Here is a 24317-nt window from a genome sequence, read left to right as displayed (position 1 = left end):
CAGAGTATAAGTTTGTTTCCTGCACAATTTTGTCAATTAGTTCTGAATCAAAGAATCTTCTGAAATAACCCAGTGGAGTATTGCCTTCATCAGAAAACTCAGGAGAGAGACTTTCTACCCTAGCAGTTATATCTTCCTTTACCCACATGTAAGTGACTGCTTTTGTAATTTTCCTTTTCACTTGACTGGCACTTGCACTAGAAGGATTCACTGCACAATGTCCTTGCACATGTTCAGCTTCTGAGATTTCACTTCCTGAATCAGAATCAGTTTTTGGTATAACTAGGTTATGGAACTGAGATTAACGCTCTAGAATATAGTCTGGATCATCATCATCATCACTACAGCCTGCCAAAACTTCGAGTTCAGAGTATTCAGATTCGCTTAGATCAGACGAAGCCGGGTTTTCTGGTGGAACTACTATTACTCTCCCTTTTTTTATTTCATAAAATATTCTGGAATCCATAGCTAAAAAGCCCCTGAAAATAAAAATGTCTGCTCTGTCACGCCGTAAGCATAGGTAATATACTAATGGCACATGTCTCAAGTATGGGCAATGTTGCTCATAGGCAACATAAAAGTTTTATACTATTTACATAATTCAAAACACTATTTCTGCTGTAAACTCGCCTCTGGGCATTTCTTGAAGAAAATCTGCTAAGATTACTGCCAATTTATTGAAATCCACTCTTTCAGAACCAAAATAAGACACCCCTGTTGCTCACACGAGGAGATCTCTGTAACACCACTGCACAAACTGCCATTCCGTGTGGGAAACCTTGAACTATTACAACAACTGGCATTTGCAGTGTGTAAAGGAACGTTGCCTGGAGGCAACAATGCCAGTAAAAGGCACTGGGAAGTGTTCGTTGTCCCATAAGGTCAACGTAAATTTGATGTTGCTTGAGAGCAAAACTGCCAAATAAAGGGTTAAGGAAAGAAAGGGAAGGCTGAAAGGTGGAAGGAATACATAGAGGCATCCCATGGAACTCACACCACTCTTTGGTGAGTTCGTACTTAGCTACCACAGGACCCCAGACTTTGCAGCATCTCTTCCCTTTCCGTGCTGCTATCCTTTTATCCCATCCCTTGAGTAATATGTCTTGGATAGTTTTGGGAATGCATTCAAAGTTTTGATAGCACAGCATTGTAACCACTCATGTGTTTTTTCTTTGTTCTCCATCTCGTCCCCTTCCTCTGCTTTGGAGTTTGAGGTTTCTCTTCATTTCTTCTTCCTCCCTGTATGGGCTCGACTGCGAAATGCGCCTTTTGGCTCCTCTCTCTGGCTACAATATGCTGTTGTCCACACTGAGGGGGCTCCCAGTTGGAAGGAGCACGCCACTGGAGATGCTGGCAATCAAGAGGGATATTTTCTTTTTGCAATGAGCCAGTCGGCATCTCAGTCTACATCTACTAAATGTAAATGGAATGAGGGTAAAGATTCAAAGACTTTCCCAGCTGCACCTTAGTTCCTCGTGGTATCACGTACTGCAGGAGGTCAGTCCTTTGCTACAGTTAATCCATTTATTATTCAGGAAGGTGTTGATGCAATTGCAGGCCGTGTGAAAGCCTGCTCTCATTTACATAATGGAACTTTGCTTTTGGAGACCAATCGCGATTTCCAAGCCCAACAACTGCTTGCAGCTTCGCTCCTCCACAGGTGTCCTATTAGTTTCGAGGCCCATCGTATGCTGAATTCTTCACATGGTCTTTCTTACACAATTGCTTGATGATCTGACTGAGGACATCTCTCTGATCAGGGCATCACTGTGGTCCATTGGGTAATAAAAAAGGTTGATGCAGACTTGGTGCCTACATGCAGTCTTTTTCTGACATTTGATGGAGTAGTGCTTCCATTGAAGTTTGAGGCAGGCTATGAAATCATCACAGCCTGACCGTACATCGCAAACCCGATGTGTTGCTACTGCTGTCAAGGTTATAACCAAATTTGCGTGTCCTGTCAAAACATGGCCAAATGTGTTACTTGTGGTAGAAACTCTGAAGAGGGCGACTGCCTGCCTCCTCCCCCCTGCTGTATCAATTGTAATAGCAACCATGCTGCCTAATCCCGTGAATGCCTCATGTATCTCAATAAGCAGGCAATTCAGGAGATCGGGGTGAAGGAAAAATTACCCTATTCTGTCACTCACAAGTAGTTGGCTAGTTGAAAGCCCTGCATTTTACCATCCAGCACTTACAATACCGTTCTTGCCAAGCCTTGTTCCACAAAAGACTTAGCCACACAGAATTGACCTCCAATTCAGTAGCGCAGTTGTGAAATCACTCAGTATCAAGGTAGCATCCCTGTCTCCTCCTGCAGCTGTGCAACAAACTGTCAAATCTTCGTCCCTGCAGCGAAATCACCTACTACACAACCAGCGGGCCGGAAAGGACAAAAGGAATACTCCTACAAGGACTTTTTATGTCCCTACAGCTGACAAATGTCTCCATCTTCGTCTGCCAAGTGTAAAGGTTGTAAGAAATCAAACAAAGGCAATCCGTCTTCTCCTTCCCTGACTCACATCACTGCATAATACCCTTACCTGGCTGACCTTCATTTTGCTGGTGCGCACTGCCAACCATTTTTCTGCCCTGGAATCCATAGGCCAGGGAGAATGCCACTTCCTCTATACATTTCTCGGAACAGTACCCTCCGGCCTCTGTAGCAGTGTATCTTCAAAGGCTGTCAAACAGCAGCCGCTGAGGTGAGTACCCTTTATTCGTCCTCCCCCACCCCATTATGATTCTTCTCCAATGGAATGTCCATATCATTAGATCAAAACGATGAGGAATTATGGTTGCTCTTGGAATCACAGTGTCCACTTGTTTTCTGTGTCCAAGAAACAAAGTTGCATCCTTGCAACTGCTTTGACCTGTTGTGTTTCCTTCAAGTCCACTTTGGCCATTGTCACCTTTTACACTAGTCCAGTTGACAGTTTCGATACAGAAGCTGTTGAACTACACTGTCTTATGGATATGATGTCTTGCTCAGCGGATATGCATGCGGTTTCTGTGCTATCCGTGGCCCACCCATACTAGGCACTCTTTTTCGATGATTCCATTGACTGCCAATATGGGGCGCACTGTTCTTCTGTTACCTCCGGAGTTCACTCTCGGCTACTGCTCCGGCACTTAGCTTCATGTTATCTGCCACGTTCCTAATGGGAGTGAGCCCTTCACTGCCTTGGCTTCGTGTGGTGGCTCATGTTAATCTTGGACTTCATTCCCTTCCTAAGGACACTACTCTGGATTTGGTCTATTGCTTTTAGCTTCTCAACCGTCGCACACAACTTCGTCCTGCACACTGATGACTCTAAGACTGACTATGGTGTTGGGTGTACCTTCATCATTGGCACCAACCATTTTTGGTATCAGCTTCCAGAACACTGTTCGATTTTTATAGTAACTCTTCACCTTCTATCAGGCTACCCAGCACATAAAGTGAAACAGGCTTTTTTTGTGTCGCATGCTGTGATTCTCTCAGTGCCCTTCAGAGCCTTTGTGTGCTGTACAATGTCCATCCCCTAGCGTAATGGGTCCAAGAGAGCTTCTGAAGCAAATTTAACCTTCTTCACTCAACACTTCCTAGATCTAGCAGAAATACCATGACGATACTCACTCTTGTTTGTTGTTGTTGGGAACCACTGTGATGTTCATCTTGGTACCTAGTCACTTCAGTGTGATGGGAAATGAGGCTGCTGATGCTGCTGCCAAGGCTACAGTCCTCCTACCTCAGCCTGCTAGCTATTCCATTACTTGGGATGATCTCCGTGTTGCTGTCTGTCGGTAGATGGTGTCACTCTAGCATCACCATAGGTCTTCTCTTCATGGGAGCAAACACTGGCTTGAGACCTCCACTGTCTCTACGGCATATTTTGCGGACCTTTCTCCAAAGGGAAGTCCTTGTTTTTAGCTCTTTCCTTTTGTCAACTGGGCTTAATGTGTAATCACATTTAACTCCTTTTACTTACTAATATTCTAAGGTTATGACATAGGCAATTATGACCTCACTTGAAACTTCCTGGCAGATTAAAACTGTGTGCCCGACCGAGACTCGAACTCGGGACCTTTGCCTTTCGCGGGCAAGTGCTCTACCAACTGAGCTACCGAAGCACGACTCACGCCCGGTACTCACAGCTTTACTTCTGCCAGTACCTCGTCTCCTACCTTCCAAACTTTACAGAAGCTCTCCTGCGAACCATGCAGAACTAGCACTCCTGAAAGAAAGGATATTGCGGAGACATGGCTTAGCCACAGCCTGGGGGATGTTTCCAGAATGAGATTTTCACTCTGCAGCGGAGTGTGCGCTGATATGAAACTTCCTGGCAGATTAAAACTGTGTGCCCGACCGAGACTTGAACTCGGGACCTTTGCCTTTCGCGGGCAAGTGCTCTACCAACTGAGCTACCGAAGCACGACTCACGCCCGGTACTCACAGCTTTACTTCTGCCAGTACCTCGTCTCCTACCTTCCAAACTTTACAGAAGCTCTCCTGCGAACCATGCAGAACTAGCACTCCTGAAAGAAAGGATATTGCGGAGACATGGCTTAGCCACAGCCTTCTGTAAAGTTTGGAAGGTAGGAGACGAGGTACTGGCAGAAGTAAAGCTGTGAGTACCGGGCGTGAGTCGTGCTTCGGTAGCTCAGTTGGTAGAGCACTTGCCCGCGAAAGGCAAAGGTCCCGAGTTCGAGTCTCGGTCGGGCACACAGTTTTAATCTGCCAGGAAGTTTCATATCAGCGCACACTCCGCTGCAGAGTGAAAATCTCATTCTGATGACCTCACTTGTTTTTGCGCAAGCAAAGCCTATATAAGGGAAACAATTATTATAGAAAGAAATGAGGAAGTAGTTGATGATGAGATGGAAGATATGATACTGTGAGAAGAATTCATCAGAGCTCCGATAGACCTAAGTTGAACCAAGATCCCTGGAGTAGATGACATTACCTCAGAATAACTGAAACACTTTGGAGAGCCAGTCATGACAAAGCTATTCCACCTTATATGCAACATATATGAGACAGGTGAAATACCCGCAGACTTCAAGAAGAATGTAACAACTCCTGTTCCAAAGAAGGCAGGTGCTGACAGATGTGAATATTGCTGAACAATCAACAAATTATTTGCAGAAGAATGGAGAAACAGGTCGAGGCTGATCTCTGGGGAAGATCTGTTTACTCGGGACCCAAATGTAGGAACACATGGGGATTGTCTTAGATGATAGACTGGAGAAAAGAAAACCTATGTGTATGACATTTGTACAGAAACCTTTTGATTATGTCGACTGTGAACATCGCAGGGGTGAAACGCAAAGAGCAAAAGGTTATCTATAACCTGTACATAAACCAGACTGCAGAAAAGAAAATGGTGGTTGACAAGGGAGAGAGACAACGGTGTAGCCTTTCCTCAATGCAATCTATACACAGAGAAGACTGTGAAGGAAACCAAGAACAGATTTGGAAAGTGAATCAAAGTTCAGGAAGAAGAAATAAAAGCTTTGTGGTTTACCAATGACACTGTAATTCTGTCAAAGATGGCAAAGGACTTGCAAGCGCAGTTGAAAGTAATAAATAGTGTCTTGAAAAGTGGTGTATGGTGGTATGAGGGGTATTTTAATAGTCTGTGCAAAGTCCGAGAGATGACACCACCCGCATGTATTGAGGTCATGTTTAGTTAATAGCATCTTTGGAAAGAACGCACACCAAGTTTCAGCCATATTGGTGTATTTCTTTGTGTTTGGCATTCATGTGAAGCAAGGAAGCCGAGTGAGTGTCAAAAAACGGACGAAAAAGAATTTCGTGTGGTGATTAAACATTACTTTATGAAAGGTAAAACGCCTCAGGAGACTAAAGAGAAGCTTGATAAACATTACAGTGACTCTGCACCTTCGATTAGAACCGTTTATAAGGAGTTTCAAAATTTTCAGAGCGGCCATATGGGCACAAGTGATGCTGAACGTTCTAGACGCACTGTGGAGGTTACAACTCCAGAAATCAGTGATAAAATCCATGATATGGTGATGGATGATAGAAGAGTTAAGGTGTGTGAGATTGCTAGTGCTGTGCATCTCTAATGAATGGGTACATAATATTTTGCATAAACATTTGGACATGAAAAGCAATCCGCAAGATGGGTTCCACGATTGCTCACGCTTGACGAAAAACGGAATCGTCTGAAGTGTTGCAAGGATGGTTTGCAGCTGATCAAGAAGAATCTGCGGGACTTTAAGCGTCATTTCATCACTGTGGATGAAACATTACTATACTCCTGAGACCAACGAACAATCCAAACAGTGGGTTACCAAGTGAGAATCTGCATCAAGAAAGGCAAAGACCATTCCTTCGGCCGGACAGGTTATGGCGACTGTCTTTTGGGATCCCCAAGGGATAATCCTCATTGACTATCTGGAAAACGGTAAAACTATTACAGGTGCATATTATTCATCGTTACTGGACCTTCGTTTGAAAACCAAGCTGCAAGAAAAACACCAGCGATTGGACCGCAAAAAAGTCCTTTTCCATCACGACAATGTATCAGCACACACCTCAGAAGTTGTGGTCACAAAATTAATGGAAATAGGATTCCAACTCATTTCACATCCTCCCTATGCTCCGGACTTGGCTCCCTCGGACTACTGTTTGTTCCCAAATTTGAGAAATGGCTGGCGGGATAATGATTTTATTCAAATGAGGAGGTGATTGCAGCAACTAATAGCTATTCTGCAGACTTGGACAATTCGTATTATTCGGAAGGGATCAACAAATTAGAACATCACTGGATGAAGTGTTAAGTCTAAAAGGAGACTATGTCGAAAAATAAAAAAAGTTGACCCCAAACACGTACGTAGCACGGACTTTTCAAATGCCCCTCGTATGTATCACTCTTGGGGAACAATGTACACCCTCACATCTTCTTACCAATGAATTTTTCTTGCAGCCAATTTACATTGGATTTAGATTTAAAGTTATAGGTATTCTGCAGGGTTGTTATTTTTATTTTGCATGTGGTGAGCTATATCAAGGGGCAACACATCTTCAACATGAGATGGCAATTGTAACAGTTTTGCAAGAAGAAATATCTGCCTCAACATGGAAATAAATACTCTGTCATTCGCCAGTGTGGCTTGGAGATGTGTGGATATATGAGCACTAGAAGCCGGTTACCATACATTAAATGAAATTTGTTTTTCATTCATATTCTGAACAGTGAACCAAGCAAGTTAATGTAATCTGGTTAATGTATGCATTGGTGAAGAAAATATACAAGCTGGTAGCTCAACAGGATTCTCACAAGTTATTGTGCAGAAATGTGGTATAGTAAGTCTGTATTTTAAAGCAATTATAATAGGAGAATAAGTTTGAGAAGGGTCTAAGGGCACAACAGTCACACATAAAGGCAAGGAATATACTTATAACTGTGAATATTATGCTTCAGATTACAAGATGAATATAAAAAAAGTAACAAAAAGGTAATGGAATGTTGACAAATTAAATCAGGTGACACTTATAGAATCCTATTGGGAAGTGAGACAGTGAAGAAAGTTAATGAAGTTTGCTATTTTCCCAGCAAATTAACTGATAGCAAAAGTAAAGAAGACATACAACACAGACTTGCAGTAGCAAGAGAATTGTTTCTGAAAAATATACATTTATTAATATCAAATATAAATTTAAGTGCTAGGAAGTATTTTCTGAAGGTATCTGTATAGATTGTAGTATTGTACAAAAGCTTTGAAATGTGGTATTACAGAAGAATGCTGAAAATTAGATGGGAAGACTGAATAATTAATGAGATATGAAATGAACCAAAGAAAAAATAAATTTATGGCACAATTTGAATAAAAAGGAGTTTGGCTGGTGACACATTCTGAGGCATCATCACCACTGATACAACAGTCCTTTGTGAGCCTTGGCCTTCTGATTAGTGCTGAACTCTACCAATTATGAAATCCAGTTTTCCTTACGTCTTCTCCCACCCTAGCTTCGGTTCCTTCAGGCACTGCGTTGAGGATCTTCATCATTCTTTCATTTGCTCTCGGTACATATTCTGCCCATTCTGGCCTTTTAATCTTAGTGTAACTGACAATATCTGGTTCATTATATAGACTATATAATCCGTAGTTGAATTTCCTCCTCAAGACACTATTTACTTCCATTGGCCCAAAAATTTATCCCAAGATCTTTGTTTCAAATATGTGAAGTTACTTTTCACTGAATTTTGTTGATGTTTATGTTTCGCAACTAAAATTTTATATATCATAACTGTAATTTTCCTGAAAAGCAATTTACATTTCAGATGTATTCTGCAACAGTAGTACGCATGTTAAGTGCTGCTAGATTGTTTTAAAACTGATTTGAAGTTTAAAGTTTTACAATATAGACTGGAAATATTAGAAGTCAGACTAAAGTAGGATCATCTTTACCGTTTGGACAAATAACCGGATTTTGATGTATGCGACAGAAGAGTGAATCGTATGATTACCGATTTGTGATGGGACTTAGCCTTCGTGATACTTAATAGTCACTAACATAAAAGGAGACAGAAAGAGACTGATCGCCGACATAAACTCGATTATTAGTCTTGAGTAGGCCACAACTAAACACAATCACGAAGAAATTACAATTTTGCTGTGTTGTCAGAAGTTAACATCAAGATCAGAATTACTGATGTTAACACATGCAGTTCCTTGAATGACATATCGGTGTGTGTGCTCAGCGTAGGGACAGACAATAATTACGAAGAACAATAAACCTTAATTCAACTTTAATTTTCCGTGTCGCCTACATCATTTCATGGACATTTAAAGTGTATCCGTGAAATTAACTGATTATTCTGACAACATAAAAGTGCTAAGTGAATTAGTGATAATTTAAATGTGAACAGCAATAACTTAACACCAAAATTACGAAGCATTCTGAACACTGCTCAAGGGTATGTTATCTCTGGAGTTACGTCGTGCAGTTGTTGAATACACGACGTAGCGACTCCTTGGCGACGGAATAATAATTAACAACTTAACGTCCTTGCAAAATTCATAATGTGGCCTCGGCTTGGGTGATGATTCAAGACACTATTTGTTAATGTTTGAATAACCATTCTCAAACCGGGCATAAGAACTGTCATCAGCAAGTTCGCGCAAACCGAAGTGTCTGTCGTGAACACGCAAGGGGCTTTTGGTTATTTCAGGTCAATGGAGGCATTGCATTATCAAGTGGTGCACTCACTACATTTGTAATGTGAAGAAGATCGACAGACAATGAACACAATTGCTTTCATTACAAGCAAGGGCGGCGCAAACACTCCGGTGTGCTGCTCCATCGAGACAGTGATATCATTTTAGAGATACAGTATCTGAAAGTAACCAAACCACGCGAGGAGTTTTTTGTTGTTGTTGTTGTGACTGACGGATGCCGTTCCACATCATCTCGACTGGGACACCCATCACCATCGAGCCGAGAGAGAGCAGTGCCACAGTGCAGCTGTGGCAGAGATATATATTTATGAAATCAGTAAACAGAAGATAACTATGTGCAGTTACAAGCAGACACTGGACCATCCAATGCTATCACCATAAAGTTCTCTCCAGTGTTGGCACAACACTGCTACACCCCACTGGGTGGGGTGCTGTCTACATTAATAGTTTCACAGTCTGCTGTGGGTGACACTATGGTCACTGCATCAGAAACCATAGTCACCTCCAACTACAGCGAGCACAGGAATTCTATTCTGGCAAGCCATGTGGCAAAATATGAGGCCTGTTGTCTTAAGCAAGAGCTGATTTTATACCAAAGAAACACAATTGCATTTAAAAAAATAAATAAATAAATAAATTTTTGCTATTACATAAAAGCCCATACCTCAATCTACTATTCAACATAATTCTGACCAAAGTTTTAAGACAATAATCATAATGAGCAACAAACTTCTGAATTCCTTTTGTAACGCCGGAAATGCATATCCTCCTATTTCCATCTATTGTACTATAAATTTGTTCTGCTTATTTTTGTTAACTGAATATATGACATTTCTGTGTCTTTACATATTGTACTTGTTTTACTATTTGTATACATATATTTATGCATTTATGTCGATGTATAATTGGTTTGTTTCGTAAATATTATTTGTATTTTTACGCTGGGTCTTGCCTAGGGCAAACTGCTATCGAACGATTACATCGATAGGTCGTGTGAAGAATCAAAGTGTGTAGGATCTTTGGTAGTGTTAACTCTGCCTCGTGGAGCGCGGGCAGAGCAAAGAGAGTGTCTGGCGGGAGTAGCGAGTGGAGGAGGTGTGTGTGTGACGCCCCCCGCGAGTTGCCGCGCTTTCGGCGTTTGGCAGCATGTAATTGCGCTCGACTTGCGATGATAGTTTCTGACATGGTGTCGCGGACGGGAAGCATTAGCTGGCGCACATCAAGAGCCCGTTTCGTCTGGTGACCGTGTCGAAAAAAAGGCGCGCCAGCATCCAGCTTCTGCAACAGCGACGGCCGACAATGAGTGACTGTCGCCACCTCCTCGATCGACGACTTCAAACCTTCAATCAACCAACAAGGAAGACTAAAAGCACGTAAAGTTTCAGAACTGTATGGCAGACCTCAACTTTTCAAACTGTTCCATTTGCCTCGCAAAATTACAGCAACTTAGCATGAACCTTTGTTGCTCATTGTCCCAATTGCATTACCAAGCAGGGTCCCTTCCTTTTCCGAAATGAACCCGAGTGTCGTTGAAATTCAGACGCCAGCATTAAAGTACAATCATTCCATTTCACTGCTTTAATTTCAAAGTTCCGTTTAAGTATTCATAGCTGGCTACAATATTTAGATTACACAAGCACAAATTAAGAGTGCGAGTTTTGTTACCGTATTTTAGCTTACCTGTGACTGCAGCTCAGCTTGGTACGTACTAAATTTTACTATTGTTAATTGTTCAGAATCATTTAATTCAAGTTCAAAGCTAAATCTCTTATTTCTAAATTGCGTAGATTCAAGTAGCTTTTGAAATGATTGTTGAGGTAGTCCAAGACTAACCGTATTTTACTGAATTTCGATGTGCTTAAGAAAGAAAGCTTCTTATTAATTTCAGTCACTAAATTAACTTTCAATTTTCCGGTTTTATTAATTCTTTTGCTAAATTAAGTCAGAGTGCAGCAAAATTTATTACTTCTGACAAACCTTCAGTTGCCACGCTTCTAGTGCTAATTATATGTGTAATTACCTTTCTTTTTCAGTTACTATAGTAATTGTCCTTAGGACTGGCGACCGTAATTTCCCCCAAATCTCAAATATCTAATTACCGCTAGTTAATTGTTAACGTAACGGCCGCACATTTACTTTCTTTATTAACTTTACCCCTTTTCAAAATTATTTTCCACCAGTTTCATTTGCATTTTTCCTTTCATTTAGATGTAACCCTTTCCTCCCTCTTTACCGACAGATTAACTTCGGTGACGATTGCTTTTCCCAAATTTCCATTAGGTACACGCGGTTTAATTTTTCACTGTCATTAAGGTCGATAAGTGAGGGGGAGGTTACACTTTCTCACAAAAATCTCACATCTGATTTTCCAGCCACTACTGATAGCTGTTGTATCACCATCATAATAACTGCCTAAATGTTTTTTCAAGTGTAGCAGCAAGTGATTGTCACTGGGTACTAGGTCACAGCTATACCAAGGACAATCAATTCCAAACACAGTCTACTTGCTCAGTTTTACATGCTTTTGCATGCATGAGCATGAGCTTCTGTCATTCATACTGTTTTCTCCATGAAATTCTCTCGTCTGCCAATGAATTTCTGTAGGTGAATCACTGTGTATTTCAAGCTAAGCGAGATTTTCAATTAACTGGGGAATCTTAAATAAGAACAAACAGCTGTTAACTCGGACAGATGCTTCATTTATGGCGTCTGTAGGTACCCAACAAATGTGAGTATTCAGCACACATGCACAGATCATCAATTGCAGCACAGCAGCGGGAGGGGGGAGCCAAAAGCCAGTAACACAAAGTATGATGGATGATGGTTTGGGCCCCACTGGATACAATGCATTTTCTCAACTCCAATTTATTCAATTTATTGAGGGATGTTTGAGCAGTAACTGCTACTTCATATTCTGCCATATTTCATTAGGACAATGTTGAGCCACAAGGGGGCAATGAATGTGCAAACAGTATTTGAAGAATGACAGGTACAATTGTTCCTCTAGCCGGCAAGTTTGCCTGAGACCTATCGAACATGTTATTTATCAGTAATTTCTTGGTCATGATTCTCCACCAGTTACTGTTGGACTCTCATAAAAACCATATGAAGATACAGATGTCATGAAAAGCTTATAGTTTTTTGATTTCACACCATGATATTTAAGTATGATGATATTACATAAAATAAATAGTGAAAAGGATAGTTGAAATTGATGTAACGCACTGATTGCCACAAGGGCACCTCCGGCCACCGCAGAGCATCACACCTGCTGCAGTGTGTCAGGTGAAACATCCATCACTATGGATGCGGAAGTCAACATGTTAAAAATAATAAAGCATGAGGGGTGTCCAGAAATTAGCCTCCTTCAGGCTATAAAAAAAATACTGGCATAGTTCAATAAAATTTCATTATTTATTTACAGAAGCTTGCAATTTTGATTCTCAGCCAACAATACAACAATAACTTTGTCGTAGTCCTTCTTGGAGGGGGAGGGGGAGTAAGGAGACAGACACAAATGGGAAAAAAATATAGAAGACTGGACTGAATGCATGGATTTAAAACAAATACATAACACAAAGTTGCCCTTTTCCATTAGCAGTGGCCAAAGTAGGAGGGGTTACAACCTGAATAATATTTTTGCCTCTGAATATATTGCTCAACAAACCAAGAAGCATATTGCAGAACCATTCCCTTGAACACAACACTGAGCTCTCATACATACTGTAAAAGCAGTTGTAAGACCAGAAAATCGTATTCAGAGTAACAGTTCAACTTCAAAAACAGCTTATCGTGATCATTTTTCTCAGAACTTGAAGTCATAATAGTCAGGTCTGATCCGGAGAATTATGAGTTTGTGAATTTTTAAAGAGTATCTCATAAACACATCCTAGGAGGCTGTAGGACTGGATAATTGTGTGGACTTGATAATGATTCAAACATGCTCCTTGAGAGCTACGAACATCTCCTTGAAAACGATCCATGCTTGAAAAAGATAATACAAACACGACAACTTACCCAAGCCATATCAACATCACGAACAGAAAAATGGTGTCATCTTCTTGAAAGTTCTAACCTTGAACATAGTAATCGACAAGCCTGGAAATTATCAATACACCTTAAGTGGTCCTACAGTTTCACCCTCAGGAGTGAGGAGGGTCACCCCTGACCAAACAGCACACCAACTGCTGTTGAATGACAAAAAGAACAAGTAACAAAACCTTAACGATGCAAAGAGGAGAATGAAAATCTTTGTACTCCATTCACAGGTGAAGAACTGAGAACCACTGTTCATCAGGTGAAAAGTAATGAAGCTGCAGCCTTGTATGACATGAGACTGGAGCAAATAAATAACTTTTGCCCCGTAACTATGAATTGGATATAAAGCAAAAGTTGTGACACTGTTTAAAACAGGCAAAGAACTGAATAACTCAAAGAACTACAATTATGTATCACTTCTGTGCCATCTGTTTAATATTTTGGAGAGAATGAATTTCTGAGTCTGTTGACAGGAACATCATTAAAGATTAGGTAAGTCATGTACTAGCCAGATACTTCATTTAACCCAGTACATTGAGGAAGAGTATGAGGGAAAGCAGATTACAAGAGTTGCCTTTATTGATCTTACTGCTGCTTATGATACCATGAATCATAAGAAACAAACAACGAAGCTATGCACAACAACAATTAAGAACTACTGGCTGACACAGTTTATTCAGTGTTTACAGCAAACGGCAATGTTTTGTCAATCTAAATGACAAAATGAGCCGATGGAGAATGCAGAAGAATGGCCTTCCCCAGGGAAGTGCGCTGGTTCCGATATTATATAACATATGCACCAATGTTCAGCATTTGAAGAAACAGATTACAAGCTAACATCTGATCTTGAAGAATTTTCTATCTATTATGACAACAACTGCTTGAAACCCAATCTGGATAAAACTCAAGTGTGCACACCCCACCTATGCAATAAGGAGGCAAGAAGAAAGCTTAACATCACCTGAAAAGGACACAGTTTAAATGACTGTTCTCCCCCAGCACATAGGGTTAAAACTAGAGATCATGCCATAACTAACAAACAAAACTGTATAGAAACCAAGCAGAAGGTATGCACCAGGAACAATTTCTTCCACAAACTGACAGACAACATGGGGAGCACCGTTGAGTGTCCTCCACACTTTCAGTCTTGTTCTGTGTTTCTCTGCTGTGGAACATGCAGCACAGGTTTGGAGGAACTCTGCACATGCTGATCAAGTTGATACGACTCTTCATGGGACAACCACATAATGAAAGGTTGCCTATGACCAACACCATACATTAAGATATTTCCACTCATTGAGTAGCACCTTCATATGTAATAAGCCAGTCTGCAGCAGCAAGTGAGAAGAAGAAGCAAAAAAAATCCATTGCTTGGAATTCATTCTTATCCGTCACAATTGGAATCCAGGAAAATCTTCCTCCTCACTACAGCACCAACACCAGCTCCAATTTCAGCAGAAGCTCACTGAACTGAGCTGTGGCGAAAAAAGCCTCCTGGAGGATAATGGACAGCAAAAGAGAAGTTGCCGTCAGGCTGCCATCTCCAGTACAGGACTTGAAAGACCCTAAACAAATTGAGAACAGGAGTGAAAGATTCAAGACTAATTTGAAGTGGGGTATCAGCAATGATGAGCTTTGTGAGTGAGAGACAAGGCAGGGCTCTGAACAGTTGTTAGTTTGCAATAATCTGAGCAAACCCTGAGGCATGGAAGACTCGTTTGCAGCAAATGATTATGCCGTTTTGGCTGTTGAAAATTGGACTCATGAAGTGTGAAATTCACTGTCATTAATATTAGATTACATTGTATTTTAGCATTTTTAATTTTTACTCAGACAAATAAGAGCAAATTTTTTGGAAACATTTACTTTACTGCAGATTCAGACATATGTATTTATCACATTTATTAACAAGTTGACAAATGCACTATGCATAAAATTCTGTCGTATGGAAGTTTTGGAACCTAACAACCAAACAACTTGTGGTACTATGAATGTTTTGTGATAATCTTATGCAAAACACTTTGAAAAAGTGTGGAAATTTGCCCAACAATTTAGATATCACAAAATATCAGTTTTCTGTACCAATTTGTTGCTGTTAGCAGATGGTCAGCCACTTTTGTTTAATCATGGACTGTCCACTGGCACACAATATTTTCACTCATCATATTTGGTCAGTATACAGCACACATTCCATGATGAATGTCACTAGCTTCAGTAATTTTGTCCACTGAAAACCATGTTATGTAACAGATTTCACTTTTGGGGAGATTTTCAGTTGCAACATTCATTTTGCACAGCTACTTCAGGGAATGAAAAGAAATGTGGCTTGCTCACTATCACAACTCTTAGCACACTGACATACTGCATGAGTCATTGTAGTGACTGTTCTATTCCCCCACCACTTCACATGGTATATGAAAATGGAGGTTACTTTTGCTTGGGCCTCATGGTGGACACTTAAGTGCAGTTGATGCAAGGGGTTGGTGATATCCATTTTTAATTACCCATGGGTAAAGTATTGCTGTGGCAGAAACAGCTGTATGATTCCATACTACACATATTTGCACATACCACCCCTACTAACTTGTAGCACTGTAGTAGCCTTATTACTTTTCTGCAAACTTTAGCTATTTGCTTAAGACATTCTGTAGTGTAAAATGAATATGCAACATAGTGAGACAGATCACATAATGAAAATGAATTATAACAGTTATGGTAATGGCCACTGATAAGTGGCATATAATATAGAGAGATATAATGACAATGGACATTACAGAATGCAAGCCCAAGTTAAAACTCTGACTGGTTGTTGCTACTGTAGCTGTTCAATAAATAAATAACAGTCAGTTACTTTAATATTCTGATACAGGGAAATTTTATGTGGACTACAGAAATTTGTGATGAGTCCCACAGCTCTTCTTAGGCTCTACCCCCTCCCCCCTCCTGTTCTCTCTCTTCCTCTTCTTTTGCATTAATTCGACCTGGTATGGGTCCCTTACCTGACTGCTGTTGCAGTCCACAACACAGAATTATTTTGTGGAAATTGAACTCTTTGCTGATAAATTACCTGCACAGACAGTACTAATATGGTTCTGAAATGTAGAAGTATCCCACATATTGCTTTATTTCCTCCTTTCAGCCTCTTTTTCTAATATTAAAACTATCTTCAACATTTAAACCAAGATTTTACCCATTATGGCAGACCGATATACTTGTAATTTTCCCAGTAAAATGATAAACAAAGCATTTTTAAACCATTCTTGTCAGCGGGAATTCTTAGGCAGTGAGCTGTATCAAATAAGATTAGATTAGACTAGGTGTACTTTCTCTTCCATATATTCATAATCAGGAGATTCTCAAGGAAATTGTAGAACACATCATAAAACAAGAAAACATAATACTTACATGTATATCTGACATATTCCAGCAAGCTGTCTTGATATTTGCTTTTTATATGTACAATACAATGTCAATGTCAGAACTCTGTCGTTGGATTTACACATGTCTGTCAAATCATTCAGCTGTGCAGTACAGTGAACAACAGAATAGGAGTACATAGGAAAGATATATTGTGCAAACCCATTTTATGTTCACACAAGTAAAGAACACACTACTGACAGACACATTTATTTCAGGGGATGTAAAGCTGTCTCACTATCTGACAATGTTTGAAGCATTTAAAATCAAGTAGTCACAGCAAAAAGCTCTATTGGCATTGAGGTACATACACCTGACTGACTTGAATTGAAATCTGGACATGAACTGACATATGGATGATGGAAGATAAGAGTTCTATGATTCTGGAACCATTATAAATTGTAGGCCCTGCACATAAACTGCAGAAATAGGATAACTGACTGGAATATAGCAAACATATAGTATTAACATAAAACATAATAAAAGTGATATGATGGATTCACAAACATGATACAAATGAATGAATTTAGAAAAATTACTGCACTTATGGGATTATGATATTTGTCATACAAGTAGAGAAGTGATGATGAAAGTTCAGTTTGGAAATGTAATAAAAAAACAACAGAAAGAACCATAAGAAATATCAACATAATCCACAATACAGGTTACAGCTGGAATTGTGAAATGTGAATGCATTTCACATAATAGTGACCAATACATGGTTGTGGCAATGAAGATTACCAAAGTACAAAGGACAACTGAAACAAGCAGAAAGAAATGTCTGTTCAGTAAACCAGATCAGTAACAATCAGTAGTGTCATATCTTAATGCAGAACTTGAAACTTTCAGCACAGGGCAGGAGCATGTAGAGGAACTATGGCTCAAGTTTACAAGAATAATTGACCATATGTTGGATAAATATGTCCAATTAGAACAGTCCACGGTATACAGTCACTGCAAAGAAACCTCTAAAGAAACAGAGATTACTGCATGATAGATGTAAAACAAAGCACGTGACTACAGATAGAGTGAAGCTGAATGAAATGCGTTTGGCTGTCGAGAGAAATGCGTGATGCCTGCAATGACTACCATAGCAGAAAATTAACAAATGATTTTTTCACAGAACCCAGATAGTCTGGTCATTTGCAAAAGCTGCTAGTGGCACCAAAGTTAGTGCCCAGCCCTAGTGAATGTGACAGGAACTGCCCCAATTTAATACTTGCACCACTGAAAAGATCAACGAAATAAGTATTAGTGTCAGTGGTGTTGAGAAACAGCTGAAATTGTTATGACTGAACAAAGCTCCAGGGCCCAATGAAATCCCTGTTAGATTTTGTATCAAGTTTGTGGCTGAGATTGGCCCTCTTCTAACTATAATCTATCATAGGTCCCTCAAGCAAAAAAAAACTTGCTCAGTTCTTGGGAAAAAAGTACAGGTCACACCCATCTACAAGAAGGGTAGTGGAAGTGATCCACAAAACTACCATTCACTATCCTATCTTATAACATATTCTCAGCTCAAATATAATGAGGTATCTTGAACAGAATCACTTCCTCCAAGCCAACCAGACCTGACTCCGAAAACATCGATCATGTGAAACCCGACTTGTGTTTTTCTCAAGCCTCACTGAAATCTTTGGTTCAAGGCAGTCAGATAGGTGCATTATTTCTTGATTTCCTAAAAGCATTTGACTCAGTACCACCCCTATGTTTACTGTCAAAAGTGCAATCATAAGGACTATCAAGTGAAATTCGTGACTGGATTGAGAACTTTTTGGTAGGGAGGACACAACATGTTACCTTGGATGGAGAGCCATCGTCAGATGTAGAAGTAACTTTGGGTATTATCATCCCCCCCCCCCCCCCCCCCCCCCCCGCCCGGAAAGTGTGTTGGGACCTTTGCTGTTCATGTTGTATATTAATGACCTTGCAGACAATATTAACAGTAATATTAAGCATTTTGCAGATGATGCAGTTATCTATAATGAACTACTATCTGCAAGAAGCTGCATAAATATTCAGTCAGATCTTTATAAGATTTCAAATTGATGCGGAGCTTGGCAACTTGCTCTACGTATTCAGAAACGTTAAATTTAGCATTTCACAAAACAAAAAAATAAATGTGGTATCCTATGACTATAACATCAATGAGTCAATGCTAGAATCAGCCAACTCATACAAAAACTTGGGTGTAACACTTTGTGGGGATATGAAATGGAATGACCACATAGGCTCAGTTGGGGTAAAGCAGGTGGTAGACTTTGATTTCTTGGTAGAATAGTGGGGAAGTGCAATCAGTCTACAAATGAGATTGCTTGCAAATCACTGGTGCGACCCATCCTAGAATATTGCTCAAGTGTGCGGGACCTATACCAAATAGGACTAACAGGGGATATTGAACATATGCAGAGAAGGGCAGCACGAATTGTCACAGGTTTGTTTAATGTGTGGGAAAGTGTCACATAGATACTAAATGAACTGAATTAGTAGACTGTTGAAGTAAACTATCCTAAGAAAGTCTGTTAACAAATGTTCAAAAATTGGATTTAATAGATGACACTAGGAATGTACTACAATTGCCTACATGTTGCTCAAAGAGAGATCATGTGTATAAGATTAGAACAATTACTGCATGCACAGAGGCATTCAATCATTTTTCCTGCACTCCATATGTGAATGGAATGGGAAGAAACCCTAATAGCTGGAACTATGGGATGTACCGTCTGCCATACACCTCACGGGGATTTGTAGAATATAGATATATAGACAGGGTGATGCATCAGAAGTTTCGGATGAGATTATCTCGAAAATTATACATCAGGTGAAAACAGTGCGTAAGACTAGTTCATATTCTCAAAGGGGGACATCGAATGATACTACATGTGACCCCCAGCCCCCGCCTCCTTGGATGGGGCGTGGGGCAACTTGTAAATCTTAAATGAAAACCCCCCATTTTTTATTGCAGATTTGGATTCTCCATAAAAAAAGTAGTTAAGTTTTGTCTGAAACATTTTTTTAAAACCATTGACAGATGGCACTTAAATCAAGAAACATAAAATTGTGGAAGAATACCAATTTATTTAGAATGGTCCGAGAAGGACGCATCAAATCGATACAAAATGTGCACCAATGCTTTCATTATGCCAAATTAAGCTTGCCCTTTTTTTTTTTTTTTTTACAAAATATATCCTACCCGCCACAGTTTTTGATGGAGGGAGGCAGAATGGTATTAAAATCTCGTTAGGGAACTCTTCACAATTGCATTATTCACTCGACTGTGGCCAAACTGCAAACTATGGCTCAGTATAAAGGTTGGTGCAATGCAATCAGATGTCACTTCACTTTCAGATTGTGAACCATAGACATCAACTGATGAAAGTAAATTATTCTTTAGTGAAACATGGCTCACTATCCTCCTACAGAGGTTGTTGATATGATGTTAATTTTAGGTGAATGCCATAACAATTATGCTGCAGCTGCACAATTGTATGCGGATCATTTCCCAAACAGACGACATCCAAGCGAAAACATTATTTGAAAGTGCACTCAATGAGCTCAAAATGGACACATGCACCATCCACCTCGTCATCGCGAATACAATGAAAATGACGCTCGTACCCTTACCGTTCTCGCCTGTGTTCAACTGGATCCCGAAATTAGTAGTCTCGCAATTCAGAGACAAACTGGAATACTGAAATAAACTGTTTCGAGGATTTTTAAGGCACATAAATATCGTGCATATCATATCACACTGACACAGGCATTAATGCCGAAAGATATGCAAATACACATGGCGAATTAAATCGTCATGATTGTCATTATTGGTCCCCTGTCAATCCACACTGGCACAGACCCGTTGACAATCAACACAAATGGTCGTTAATGGTCTGGTGTGGAATTTTAAATGGTTACTTGATAGGACCGTATTTTTTTGACCAAAATGTTACTGGGGAAACTTATTTATAACTTCTCCGTGATGATTTGTTGGAGCTGATGGAAGATGTTGTTTTAGAAACTAGGCAATTAATGTGGTTCCAACAGGATGGAGCAGCTCCCCATTATGCTAAAAATGTGCAGAACATTTTAAATTTATGGTACCCTGGTCGGTAGATAGGACGCGGTGGACCAATTCAGTGGCCTCCACGTTCACCAGACCTAACATCTCTCGATTTTTTTCTTGTGGGGATATTTAAAAATTATTGCTTATGAAAGACAGCCCACAACCCGAAACGATATGGAGCAACGCATTCGAAGAGCATGTGCAGCCATACCACGTGATGTGCTGCTCAAAACTGTGGACAACTTTCGCAGACAATTGATTTTATGCAGTGAAGCAAATGGGGATAATTTTGAACAATTTCTTCACGGCTAATTTCTTTAATTAAGCACCCCAAATTGTGAGAGGCAAGGGTACTCACACTAAGGAAGCACCCCAACATGTGAGAGGCAAGGGGACTCACACTAATGAAGCACTCCATGGCAATATGACTCTACTACGTTCATGCCATTGTTCCTGGGTAACGCTAAAAGTAGGATACAGAACATTTTGTACAAAAATAGCTTAATTTGGCATAACGAAAGAATTGGTGCACACTTTTCATTGATTTGATGCGTCTTTCTCGTATAATTCTTAATAAATCAGAGTCCTTCCCCAATTTCACTTTTTTCTCGATTTCAGTGCTATCTGTCAATGATTTAAAAAAATGTTTCAGACAAAACTCGATTACTTTTTTTATGGAGAATCTGAATCTGACATAAAAAATGGGTGCTTCCATTTAAGATTTAAAAGTTGCCCCCCACCCCACCCACAGGGGCGGGTCATGTGTAGTATCATTTGATGTCCCCCTTTGAGCTGACGAACTTGTCTTACCCACTATTTTTACCCGATGTATAGTTTGTGAGATAATCTCATCCGAAACTTCAGATGGACCACCCCGTAGATGTAGATGGAGCTGTAGATGCAAGACGTGTGGGTTCGTAGAATTCCACATATTTCTGACGTTACTCAAGTTCTCTCTCTTTTTCTAACAAGTATCACATATGGCCAAATTTAATTTCAAATTAAACATTGCTTGTGAAATAAATAAATAAAAATAAACCCGACGCCAAAAATTATAGTATTTGTGTGATGAGTCACTAATGTGTTGCAGCATATATGTGCAATGCTCGATTTTATCAGTATCTTATCCATAGATTTTAATCTATTTAATGCACACTGCACTGTTTGTAAAATTTTACTTAAATTGAATTTCTGGCCCACCACAAAAATTCTGAACTGTACCTACAAAATTAAATATACAGAAATTATGAGAATTTACAAAAATTGTCACTTACTTTAACATATGCACCTTCCGTTTCACTTATTGTTTTGTCAAGTGCATTTCTCTTTGCTATTTTGTCATCTAGCACTTGATTTATTCGTGAAAGATCAGAAGATAACTTCTTTATTTCTTTTTCTTTTAAACATTTTTCCTCTTCTGCCTTGTCTATTTGTAACTGGAGCTCCCCTCTAGTTCTCTTCAATTCTTCTAAGCCTTTAACAAACATGCAGGTACTGTAATTTTTTGTATCTATAATATTAGCATTGTTTTAAAATTTTAATATGCAATCTTCAATAATTTTGCAGCTTGTTATACTGACAATAGCCTAAAATATTTGTAACTGGTTAAAAAATACCATTTTCATCTCTTAGTTAAAACCATCTTCTCTAAAACCGCTTACACATCTCTCTGCCTTCATATGACAAATTACTGTATAAAGAAAACTGATTAAATACTGGTACATAAACAAATACTGGTACACACCCATCATCAGTTTCATGAGAATCCAATACTTAAACACAGTCTGTTTACAACAAGAATGTGACTGATCAAGGAATCACATAATTCGGATTCCTTTTTATGAAATTACTCATGTCATATCTCTCTTTGTGACAAACATCACATATACTGATGAAGGAGGTGGAGGTGGTGGAGAACCAAAAGAAAACAGAATGTTTCATGAAAAAAAATTATGATAAGTTAGCAATGTTTCAAGAATAAGATTAATCAACATCTACATATCTACTCACCCAATATAGTGTTTTGTGACTTTCTCCTGTTGTCATAGATAAGAGATCATTGAAAGGTAAATGAAAGTCGGATTGCAGTAGTATCTGAAAGCTGTATTACATAGTGCCTTTTACAAACATGTTTTTGCAGTCAAAGAGCTGCTGACATATGTAACGTTTAGCAGCAATCTATCCAAGTTGATTGAAAGTAATGTTGCACATCAGGTATAACTTGTTAGTGTAACCCTGACCTTGGCAATACAAGTATGAGGTAATGAGAAAAAGGCAGGAAAGAAATATCAGCAGCAGTCCTCCCAATGAAAAGTCCAATGTCCTCCTAGTGTGCCATCTTGCTCAGTCCTGAGATGATGGTGAGGTAATGTTTGATAAGGCCAACTACATGAGAAGCAACAATCTGCAGGTAGTTTTTTTTTTTTTTTTTAAATTGTGAAAGATTCAGTTGAAGTAGAGTGCACAAGTGAATGTTCAGAGATATAGGGAACATTGCACAGAGCATAGAAACATCTCTAAATGATAGATATCTTTCATCATTCAGCCATGCTGATAAGGCATTTTCAGGGCAATATGTATGTGCAACAACATAACAACACTACTAATGCCATATGGAGCATGTTGTTATGAATGGCAACAGGAGTTATCTGCTTCTCTTGACAAAGCAGCTCCATTATTCACATGGTAAAGTGTATGATACTGTGCATGGATGATACACATTTCAAATGTCAATGCCTGTTCAAATTTGAAAACACTGACAAATGGCTAAAAACAGCAGAAGTTAACTTAAGCTATTACATGGGATTTGATTGAGACTTTCTGAAAGGGGGCAATGACTGTTAATAGTCCTGAGCATACCATTAAGCACTATATTAATACAAATTACCTACAGAAGAATGGAAACCAAGGAGAAACTGACCTGGTGGAGGATCTATTTAAGTTCCTGAGAAATGTAGGAACACCTGGATAAATACTAAGCCGATGACTATGCTAGAATATAGTTTGAAGCATGGCATACCCACATTTACAGTATTTGTAGGTTTAGTAAAAGATTTTGAATACTGACTGTAACAAGGTGATCAGGAATAAAATGTAAAGAGTAAAAAGTTATCAACAACTTGTGCAGGAATCAGGCATTGTAGTTTTGTCAGAGATTATATGGATATTATCTTGGAAACATGTTATAAAATTAATACAAATAAATAAAACAAGAACGGTGGAGTGTATCAGAACTGAATCAGGTGATGCTGAGGATATTAGATTAAGCAATGAGATGTTGAGATTAGTAGGTGATTTTGCTATTCCGGCAGCAAAATAATTGATGATGTCAGAAGCAGAGAGAATGTGTATGAAATGTAGACTGGGGAAAAAATAAAATAAAAAAAGCTTTCCTGAAAAAGAGAAATTCATTGTCACTGAACACAAATTTAAGTGTTAGGAAGCCATTTGTGAAAGTTAGTGAGCTCTTTTTTGTGTAACCTTATGTGGATATGGATAATACACAGTAAAGACAAACAGAGAACAGATGATTTTTAGCACTAGAATAACAAGGTGGGGTAAGAAATTACCCCAGTCGCTATAATTTTTTATCCTATGTTGGTACCACTGG

At 39.4% G+C, this 24317-nt stretch overlaps 1 protein-coding gene across 2 annotated transcripts in view; it reads right to left on the bottom strand.

Moving 5' to 3' along the window:
* LOC126263740 (Sjoegren syndrome nuclear autoantigen 1 homolog) overlaps nt 1-24317 on the bottom strand; it is a 45173-nt gene that overhangs the window by 5265 nt on the left and 15591 nt on the right. For both annotated transcript variants that reach the window (XM_049960921.1, XM_049960922.1), the window contains exon 2: nt 21982-22181. In XM_049960921.1, coding sequence (XP_049816878.1) covers nt 21982-22181 — 200 coding nt within the window. The remainder of the gene's footprint in view (nt 1-21981; nt 22182-24317) is intronic.

Source organism: Schistocerca nitens, chromosome 6 (assembly GCF_023898315.1).
Source record: "Schistocerca nitens isolate TAMUIC-IGC-003100 chromosome 6, iqSchNite1.1, whole genome shotgun sequence".
Lineage (NCBI taxonomy): Eukaryota > Metazoa > Arthropoda > Insecta > Orthoptera > Acrididae > Schistocerca > Schistocerca nitens.
Note: the sequence above shows the minus strand (reverse complement) of the source record. Positions and strands in the feature narration are given on the sequence as shown.